Raw genomic sequence first — 11,088 nt, 5'->3', positions numbered from 1 at the left:
TAATAGAAATTTTTCACTTACCGACACTTGATACCATCCAAATTGACTAGGTGCTAATTTACGGGACTGGCCAAATTTGCCTTTGGGTATAGGTGAACCCTTACGGCGGGAGTTGCGACGATCTTCATACTAAAACATATACATGCATAAGCATTAGATATATTGCCAAAATTACATATTATTTCATTCGTATTTCCACTTACCAAAGTATTTGTTGTCAAACCATCCATATCCTCATCATCTTCCAAACGATTGCGTACGGCCATCTCCGCCAGACGAGATTTGATGCCGCCTTGTTTTTGCAAGGCCGAAGGCTTAAAACTAACTCTTCTGGTGTTATTACGTTCTTTTTTACGGCCATCATTGTCTCTATCATCATGATCTAAAACAACAACAATTAAAACAATAAAATATTTCGCAATTTATGAAAATTGAAAAAGAAAAAAACAATAAATTCCCACCATTTTGATAGTCATTTAGGGCTTGAAAACGTGAACCACTGCTGCCACCACTATTATATTGTTGACGTTGTCCACCTCTGGGTTTTGGCATATTGTATTTGTTTTTTAATTTAATATGTTTTTCTTAAATATTGTTGTTAAATTTTTATATAAATACACGCAAAATGTATGGTTTTTCTTAAAAATTGATGCAAAAAAATTTTTCACTTCTTTGTCGTCGTTTTTGTCAAAGCGCGTGTATGTGTGTGGTGTTGTTGTTTGTGTGCGAGGTAAGCTGTCAAATGCACAAGCATAGTTGTATTTTTTAGTATCATAGAGCAGGGTTGTATTTTAAATAACCCAACTAACAATTTAAAAAAATGGAATGTATCAAAAAGTTATTGTATTATGTTAAATTGTTAGTTAGATTAGTCAATTAAAATGGGTCAATGGTCAGTTCAGACGATTGTAAGAAAAACTTACAATTTCATTGCCAGACATTATATTTACTTGACAACAAGAATTGGTTGTTACGACAAAAGTTGCAAAGTATAATCTTAGCGTTTATAGTCCATTATAGTCCTAACTATAGAACAAAGTCTATTCTATAGTCTAGTTTATAGCCTAGTCTATAGATTAGTCTATAGTGCAGCCTATATTGTAGTTTATAGTCCAGTCTATAGTCTAAACTATAGTATAGTCTAGTCTACAGTCTGGTTTATAGTCTAGTCTATGGTCTAGTCTATAGTCTAGTCTAAAGTTTAGTCTATCTTCTAGTATATAATCTAGTATATCGTCTAGTCTATAGTTTGGTCTAATCTATTATCTAGTCTATTGTATAGTCTATTTAATAGTGTATAATCTAGTCTATAGTCCAGTCAATAATCTATTTAATGGTGTAGTCAAACAACTAGTTCATAGTGTTGTCTATAGTGTAGTATATAGTCTTGTTTATAGTATAGTCTAAAGTCTGATTCATAGTCTAGTCTAAAGCTTATTTTATAGTCTAACCTATAGTCTATAGTCTAGCCTATAGCCTAGTTTATCTATCTTATATTCTACTTTTTAGCGTAATATACAGTATAGTTTAAAGATTAGTTTAAGGTATAGTTCTACTCTAGTCTAAAGTTTGTTTGTATATCCTTTCATTATATACACTTCTACTTAATTTAATTAAAAAATTAATATATCTTAAATCTTTTAATTTAAAAGATATTTAAAGATTACTTACCTTTTCATTAAAAATTTTAAATATTAACGGTTTTTTCAGTATATTCCATTAAATAAACAGTGGCATCACTAATAATAACTGCAAGTAAACATAACTTAATGTTGTTGTTATTGCACATACATATAAAAAACGGAGTTTTGTTAAGACTCTCTTTTTGGCCCAACTTTGACATTTCCTCTCATAAGTGGCGCGCTTCTTCTCGTTTTTTTTCATATTTCCTTTATGTTGTTTTAGTTGTTTTTAACAATGGTACGCGACGGGTTTACTTTTGAAGAAAACTTTAAGTAAAAGTGTTTTTTTCCAAAAAGTATCAATTAATTATAATAAAATAACAATAAATATAGTGCATTAATAAAGTATTATTATAATATTATAAACAAAATGTTTGTTTTGTTGTGTAAATTCTTTTAGTAAAAAATTGTTAAAGTTTCTCTGTTGGCCATACGGTTTGCATTCATTGTTTTTGTTGTTGAGTCCAATAGAAAAGTGCAAGTGTAGCAAAGAAAATGTTTATAAAAAAAGCATTTAATAAATAAAGTATAATTAAATGTAAAAAGCAATAGAAAGCTATAATGTAATTAGCAGCAATAAAGTGAAAATGTTAAAATAAGTCTTTTTTTGTCAAGGTGTGTGTATGTTTGCAAATTATGCTAAAATTTGCTTTGTTTATGTTTATTGTGGTCAAGAGAAAAGTGTTGCCAGATGGTGGTATTTATGTTACAAGTAGGGAAAAGTGATTTCTTTGTAGAAGGAAGTGCATTTTAAGGAAAACTTGCTGTATTAAAGGATTACTGAAAGGAAATTTGTTAATATTTGGTAAGTATTAAAGATTTTGAGAAAAATATTGTATTTTTAAGCATAAATGTAAACAAAATTTAAATAATTAAGAAATTTTTTCACTAAAAAAAGAAAAATTTTTAATGTTTAATGATTAAAAATTTTTAAAAAATTATAAAAAAAACAAAAATTTAAAAAAAATTATACAAAATATAACAACATTAGGATGTTATTGTTTTTGCCTATTTTTATCTTTACAGTGTAAAGATTATAATTATAAAGTAAATTTAATTGTGGATTAATGCGAATCTTTTTCTCCACCTTTTCACTTTCTTGACTTTCTAATGATGGTTTAATTAACTAAATAGTTCAATTAAATTTTAATTAAAATGTTTTCAGTTTTTCATCAAGCTCATATATAGATCTTTTTTAACACATAATTTATAACACTTAAATTAATTAGCACAACCAATAAATGGGAAATTTGAATTGTATTTTTTGTTTTTTCTTCTATATAGTTGTTATTGATAAATTAGCGCCATTTGCCACAACCCACAAAATTAATTTAGATTAAGTTTAATTGAAAAATTGTTGTATTTTTTCTCATTAAGCTTAACAAATTAATTTAGTATTTTTTTTTGCAATCTAGTAAAAAATGACAGTAAAAACAAAAAGGTGTTTCCCAAATGAAATTAAGAACAAGTAAATTAATTGATTTTTTTTTCATAAATTGATACAAATTAAAATAGATAATAATAACATTTAATAATTATAAACTCCTTATAAAAGGCAAAACTATTTGTAGATTTTAGGAAGATTAAGAAAAGTTCCCCCAATCTGAAGAAGCTTGGCGCGAATTCCTGATAGAATCTTAGCAATTTTGCAACTTTAATTACGATTTCAACAAACACAGGAATAATCCTTAAAATAATAATAACATTTAATAGTTATAAACTCCTTATAAAAGCCGAAACTATTTGTAGATTGTAGGAAGATTAAGAAAAGTTCCCCAAATCTGAAGAAGCTTGGGCGAATTCCTGATAGAAACCCAACAATTTTGCAACTTTAGTCACGATTTTAACAAACACAGGAATAATCCTTAAAATTCTCAAAGAAATCTGCCCTTTACCAAAACAATATTGAAACTTTAGTCACGATTCCAAGAACATTACAAAAAACCTATCTTATTACTAAAGCGAGTACTAGAGTTCAAAACTTTCCCTAATCGGAAGAATCTAAGTCTATAGTTCAAAACTTTCCCTAATCGGAAGAATCTAAGTCTATAGAACAACAAATTTCTGATAGAATCTGAACAATTTCAAAACTTTAGTCACTATTCCAACAATCACAAGTGTAATCCTTGAGATTCCGAAAGAAATCTAACTTTCAAAGAAGTTACAGCTGATTCCTGATAGAATTTTAGCAGTTTTGCAACATTAGCCATGATTTCAAAAAAAAAATCCCAAAGAAAACTCCTCTCTTCACAAAAATTTCAGCGAATTTCTTATAAAATCTCAACAATTTCGCAAATTTTAAGTTATTTTTATTTTCGATTCGAAATTCCCACAAATTTCCAACAACATTCTTAAGTTGTCATTAAAACATCAATAATTTAAATATATTTTCTTGTTGTAAATTCCCATCATGCAAATTTGCAAGATGTTGCATACAAATTTATCTGCTCTCATCTCATCATCATCATCATCATCGTCGTCAATATCATTCACTGAGCTCGTGGACAATCTATGAAAAACAAAACAAACAAATGATGGATGCATGTATGGTTAGATGGATGGACTGCCTGGTGATCATCATACACAATCGCTGTTGTTGTTGTTTTTATTGTTTGGCTAAAAAGTCGTGTGAAAATTTGTATTTAAAACCGGCACTTGTATTCAATTGGATTATATTTGTAAATATGTATAATGAAATCATAAATAAATTCGATTTACATACTTTACATATACCTATGTATGTTTATACCTTGTAAGTCTTCGAATGAATTCAGAAACTTGAGCTTGAGTATTGGACACATAGTATAATAAGTCAATGGACGGTAAAGTATTGTATTTATGCTTCTTACATACAACTTATGGTTGGACTAAAGAAAAGTATAAGTATAAAGAGTAATGTTTTTAATATGAATATTTACTACACTGTAAGAAATTGACTGTAAGAGGGAAATTGAAGAGTTTTAAGCAATGAGAAAGCAGTAATCTAGGAATAAGGCCCAGTATTGGGAACGATACAAAAAGATAAGATCAACTTAAGAATTAAGAAAGTCAGAACGAGATAACTAGTATCAAGCATCGCTGTAAACATTGTCGAATATGAACAAAAGAGCAGAACTTTTCCAAGAGTATCTAGGAATAAAGGCCAGTATTAGGACCGATAAAAAAAGATATGATCATCCTTAAAATTTCCAAAATATCGATTGAAAAAAAGTGCAATCTCTGTTCAACAGCATTACCGACTTGAGTTTGGGATTAAGGCAGTCAGAACGAGATAACCAGTATCAAGCAACGCTGTAAGCATTGTAGAATATGAAGAATAGAGCAATAGACTGGAACCGAGTAATGTCAAACATTTCAATTACTACTTCCTCTATCCTCCCTCCCACAAACTATTTACATAGTTCCAGCGTAATGCACTGCATGGGTAGGTATCATCGCCTGATTGCTGGTCCAAGAAAATAACTCTCTAATGCTTCTGGTGTCCACCTTATGTTAAGACATTTCGGGTCGTTTAAGCTAAGGAAGCATTTATTGGATTACAACAACAAAAACGGTAATTTGTCCATAGTTTATGCTTCTGAATTAATGCTTAGGCCAAGATAAGGATCAGCATTTAGACCGTTGCAAAAAGACAACACAAGTACTGAATGGAAGATGAAGTCCAAACACAGTAGCCGACAATAACGAGTTGGGTTTGTGGTGACGACAGACAGAGCGAGGCAATACCAGCTGGTTGCCTTTGGAGTAGCCGACTTGGACTTAAGCTATCAACATAGAAAAGAGATTCTGTGGCATTAGTGGCAGAAAGTTTTGGCATAACTTTCCTAGACCAACAGATCGTGATTAGCTCATGAGAACATTAGAATCGGAACTAAGTAAAAAAACGAAGAAAACAAAATTGTCACTTCTATTGGTGATAGGGGTGAATAAAAGTGCAGTAAAGTGAATATATATAGAAGTGAAATTAAAATGTAATAAAAAGAAAAACTTAGAAGCTGTTGCTTTTAAAACTAATATTGGATTTGTGGAGTGATCGCAATGATTTTTCCTAACGATAATATTTGCTATAAATCAAGAGGAATCTAGAATTAAATCAATTTGCGATAACAATTGCAAAAGTCGTTTTATAGGACTGTGCACCAAAAGGTAAGTAAAATGTTTAAATGAAAAGTGAAGTGATTTGTACGTGATTTTATGAAGAAATCTTTAGAATAGTTTCATGTCTAAAATCTACAACTAAAATGAAATAAAAAGCAAAAAAAAAATATATAGAAAAAAACTGCGCTTGAGTCTAATAAGTGGAGTTTCTTTCCAAAAGTGGATATTTCCTATGATATTCGAAAATCGAGAGTATATTGTCGGGATATTGTCAAACATTAAGCTGACTTCTTTCATATTAAACAACTGAGAATATATATGTATGTATAATCTGTTCGATTTTGTTGCGTTCAACCTTTCCTGTATTACCTGAAGCGTTCAAAAGGTCGACTGTTGTCTGGATATCGTTAAACATTCAGTAGACCTTTTTCGAAAGTTTATAAGGAACTTCAATTGCAACTGGTACCTAGCTAGGACTAAAATTCATGATTTACATGTTGATCATGTTAAAAAGCTGCAAATTCCTTATCAATGCATTGCAGATCATTGATTCTGATTCCCTTCAATAATGTCGAAATCAAAATTAGCATAGATTCGGAAACATTTCGGAATCTATGCTAAAAATCGCGATCATCTAATTCCTTTATATTCTACTAGTTACCAATCTGGTACCAACATGCTTTGCCGTTAACAAAACCTATTGGCAACCTTGTTAGCAAGAAACCGTTATAAGCCACACCATCTTAAAATCTCTCTTTACACTATTCATATCACCAACAATCTGGTAACAACATTAAGTGATTAACATGCTTTCCCTAACCTATTGATTAGAACAACTCAAAGGGTTACAGAAACGCGATCACCTAACACCTTTATAATCTCTGCCTGTTAACAATCTGGTACTAACATGTTTTGTTGTTGACAAAAACCCTTTGGCAACCTTGTTAATAAGAAACCGTTATATAGCATACCATCTTAAAATCTCTCTTTACACTATCCTCATCACCAACAATCTGGCAACATTATTAAGTTATTAACACTTAACTACAGTGTTTACTCTAACCTATTGATTAGAACAAGTCAAAAGGGTTACAGAAACGCCTTTTTTATAAACCTTAAGTAAAACTTAGTGTTAAATAAGCAAACTCACTATTTAAACTTAATATATTGTGTTAATTTTTATATGTTTAGGCGTAGACTACTTTTTTTTACTGTGTAGTAAATGAGATCGGATTAGTACAGCTTAAAACACTCTTAAATATTTTACTTTACGAACAGTAGTGATCGTGTGCTGAGCGGTGAAACATTAACACACAACACACCAAAAAAAATTATATATATATATAATTAAGAAAGCGAAAGAAAAGAGTGTGTGTGAAATTTTGTTTTCGCGAAAGTAATAAAAGCAAAAAAAATAAATAAATAATAACAAAAAACAAATGCAAATTGTGTTAATTGTATTTGTTCAATGAAAATTTAACAAAAGCATGCGTAATTTTTTTTTACTTTTTGTTTAATTAAAACACGCGAAATTTTAATGTTATGTGGAATTTTTGTATGATCCATTAAGTGATCGAAAAAAAACGTTAAAATATTTTAAAAGCTATTTAACAAAGCAGCTGTAAAAAAAAGAAAGTATTACAAAAAAGGTGTTAAAAAATGAAAAAAATGTGTTTATTTAAATTTAACAACAATAAACATTTTGTTAATAAGATTTTTTTTACTAAATTAAAAGTTTTAAAGTAAAATTTAAAATATTTCAAAAAATTTTATTAATTTTCTAAACTTCTATAAGTTATTTTGTTTTTGTTGCCCAAAAACTTAAAACTTTTTTGTTTTGCGTCAATACATTTTTGCAATAAAAACTAGTTTTATATATTTTCTGTGTTGTTTTATTCTTGGCCTAGAGAATTAGATTTTTTATATTCAATAAAACTGGTTTTCAACGAAAAACAAAAACGTCAGCAACAAAAAAAAACTAAAAAGATTTTTCCAATATTTTAAAAATAAACTTAACATTAAGTTTAGAATGTTGACCATAAAGTGACGTATTCGTAAAAGAAAACAAAGAAGATTTTGGTGTGTTTAGCAACTAAAGAAATACACAAGTTCAAAGAACTTGATAAAGAGGACTTGGGGAAGAGATCAATTTTGATAATGACATTCTTATCATTTGCATTAAAATCTCAATAATGTTTCAATGATATCTGCGTATCCTTCTCAATCTTTCCTTCATCGCAGACTATGAATGTCTCGATATTCCCCTCGTAGTACTTATTCGACTTTGTATCTCCTTTAACAAAATATTCTTACAATATACTTCTTATAGTCTGATTCTTATCATGTTGTAAAAATTTAGAAGGAATGTAATCAATTTGTGATCACGTAACCTTGCAATAGCTTACTTCCTATCTGCGCATCCTTCGCAATCTTTCCTTCTTCCCAGACTTTGAATGTCTCGATATTACGCTCGTAGTACTTATTCGACCTTACAACTCCTTTAACAAACTACTCTTACTATATATGTCTTATAGTATGATTCTTATCAAGTTGTTAAAATTTAGAAAGAATGGAATTTACTTGTGATAACTGCGCGACATTGCTTATTCAAGTGCTTGCTAAGTAATGGAATGTTTTCAAATCACATTCCAGAACTGTAGCAAACTTAAGAGATTCCATAAAAGCTTATGCTAAGTGATCAAAAGTAAATAGTAGATCTATTTAGCCGATAACTTCGTGACAGTGCTTATTCAAGTAATGAAATGTTTTCATAGCAGACTTCACTTTCCGAACATCTGCAACAAGCTTGATAGATTCAAAAGTAAATAATGATCTATTTAGCCGATAAATGCACGACGGTGCTTATATAAGTGCTTGCTGAGTAATGGAATGGAATTTCATATCAGACTGCAATTTCTGAACAACTGTAACAAGCTTGTGCTAAGTGATCAAAAGTTTATTTATATGATAACAGTTCGAGCTAAATAAAGAGACTGAGCCATTATTTATCTGAACATCAATGGCTGATTTAAAACACAGATCATTTAATGTCAATTGGTAGAGTACCTACTCTGTCACTTATACCGGCTAATCGATGATAACTTCCACCTAAAAGCTGATCATGAGCTAAAGATTCTCAAGGAAATCGAAAAAGGGTTGCGCAAAGATCAATTGCTTGAGAACTTCTAATGGCAAATCCAATGATAACTCCGACATCAATGGTCGTGTTAAATCACAGATCACATCTCCGGCCTACCACAACCTCAAACCTACCGGAGGTCACTAAAGTTTCTTAACGATATCAAATAAGTCTTGCGCAGAGATCAATTGATTACGAACATAGCTCTTACTAAATGATCAAAACTTTCCTAGCATCTATAAGAAATTGAGACATCGTCGGCTAAAAATCTGAACTGATAATGAGCTCAGTCTCCCAATGAAGAGTCTTAAAGGTAGGAACATAAAGATGTTATATGAGAAGAAATAATTGCAGATTAAATGCAGACTTCATGGTGACTTATGATCATCATACAGATTGCTTCGTATGGAGTTATTGGAACGAAAACTCCGACAAAAAAGAGTAGATAAGAACCGCAAACTCCTTATAAAGCTTTTTAACCATATCATAGGTTGAACAAAGATTAGAAACTTAAATGGGTTATATGAAGATCAATTTGAAATTATAAAAAATATATACTTTTTATATATATGAGTTCCTCTAACTCCCACAGGTGCATAGGGCATCAGCGGTTCGTTAGCATACTTATCACCAATCTCTTCCCTTAGATTGATGATAAGTCTGCTATCTAGGCGTCCATTCCCGCAGTTAAACCATGATTCAGCGGTTTTTGCCTATTTTCCTGAGATGTCTGTACAACCATTCAGTTTACATGGCTGGACGCCTTCTAACTCTAGGTAGCTTGAAGCGGATGCATTAAAGCCATTGCCCGGGAAATACTTGGTCATAGACAGGGTGTTAGGCGCTTGGACTTTTCACAGAGGAATCGTCGTGGCCACTCCCAAGTGAGCAATCGGAAAACTTTCAACCTCTGTAAAGACCTCATTTACCCAAAATTATAAAAAATGGTCGACTCAAATTACAAATCATTTATTACAAAGAAACCTCTCCCACATGTAATCCAGACTTTGTGTTGACAAATTGCCATTATGAGAAAGCTTCTTTGGGAGTACCTGTTATATGATAACAAGGATAACTTCACTGATTGAGAACTTAAAAGACTTTTAACACAGATCAATATGTTGTCAAATGATCTTCTTTCAAAGAAGTCATACTTTTGAAGGATTGTTCATATAACAATATAATAAAGCTCTTCTTTTGAATGACTTTAAATTAATCTAAACAGAAATAAATCTGATTTTCTGATCTTAGATTATAATCGACCAAAAGTTATCCGCTAAGCAAATTGTTGAAGTTTTCTTTCTCTTGAAATAATCTTGGTTGTAATGAGTCAATCAGTTGAAAGGGAATTTTAAAACTCAAACAAAATTGAATACTTGTATTACAAAAACTGCAATAAAATCACAGCAAGAAACAAAAACCGAATAAAAAACTTCAAAACCAGAATAAGAATTATTTTTTTTTTGGTTTGTGTATATTTCATATTCTTTTAAAAAGAAAACTTGTTTAAAATGTTAACGAACAGAAAACAAAAATTACAAACAACTAAACACTACAATAACAAATATTCATGCAAAACACATGTTAAATTGTGTCACTAGGTCGTTAATAATACGTTGAACACTTTACATACTATACAAAACTTATAAAAAACACTTAAAAAAAACTAAAGCAACCGACTGACTGGCTTAACATAAAAATGAATGGGTGCGCGCAAACTCATTACAACGCTGTAATACTAGATTTTTTTGTATTTAACAAATAGACATAAAGGCGCTTTTTTGTTTGTTGTTTTCAACAATTACAACAACAAATTATTTTTTCTACTAATTTGTTAAGCTCTAGTTAACAAACTTAAACAATTAAATTAACAGCAAAATAAAACAATGCGTGATTTGTTTAAAGTGCCAGGCTGCTGGTTTTAGCTGCTTTTTTTGTTTGGCGGTATTTAGTGTTGGTGAAGCTATTAAGCAACAAGTGTTTTAAATAGCGGTTAATTCTTGCTGTAGTGTTCGAAAAATTTTGTGTAGGGTGTAATAGTGTTACCAGATTGAAGGATTGTAAACTAGAACTGAACTAGAACTGATCTAGAACTGAACTAGAACTGAACTAGAACTGAACTAGAACTGAACTAGAACTGAACTAGAACTGAACTAGAACTGAACTAGA

The 11,088-nt window shown here is 30.4% G+C and overlaps 1 protein-coding gene across 1 annotated transcript in view; it reads right to left on the bottom strand.

The window, feature by feature from the left end:
- Positions 1–723, bottom strand: part of LOC124418722 (nuclear RNA export factor 1-like) — a 6,512-nt gene extending 5,789 nt beyond the window's left edge. The window contains exons 1-3 of the mRNA XM_046945916.1: positions 462–723; positions 204–382; positions 22–129 (exon numbers count right to left, since the gene is read on the bottom strand). Of these exons, the coding sequence (XP_046801872.1) occupies positions 22–129; positions 204–382; positions 462–552 (378 nt within the window). The 5' untranslated portion in view covers positions 553–723. The remainder of the gene's footprint in view (positions 1–21; positions 130–203; positions 383–461) is intronic.
- Between the last annotated feature and the right edge of the window lie 10,365 nt (positions 724–11,088).

This window comes from Lucilia cuprina, chromosome 3 (assembly GCF_022045245.1).
Source record: "Lucilia cuprina isolate Lc7/37 chromosome 3, ASM2204524v1, whole genome shotgun sequence".
NCBI classification, from domain to species: Eukaryota; Metazoa; Arthropoda; class Insecta; order Diptera; family Calliphoridae; genus Lucilia; species Lucilia cuprina.
The sequence above is the reverse complement of the archived record's forward strand: the minus strand, read 5'-3'. Positions and strand labels throughout refer to the sequence as shown.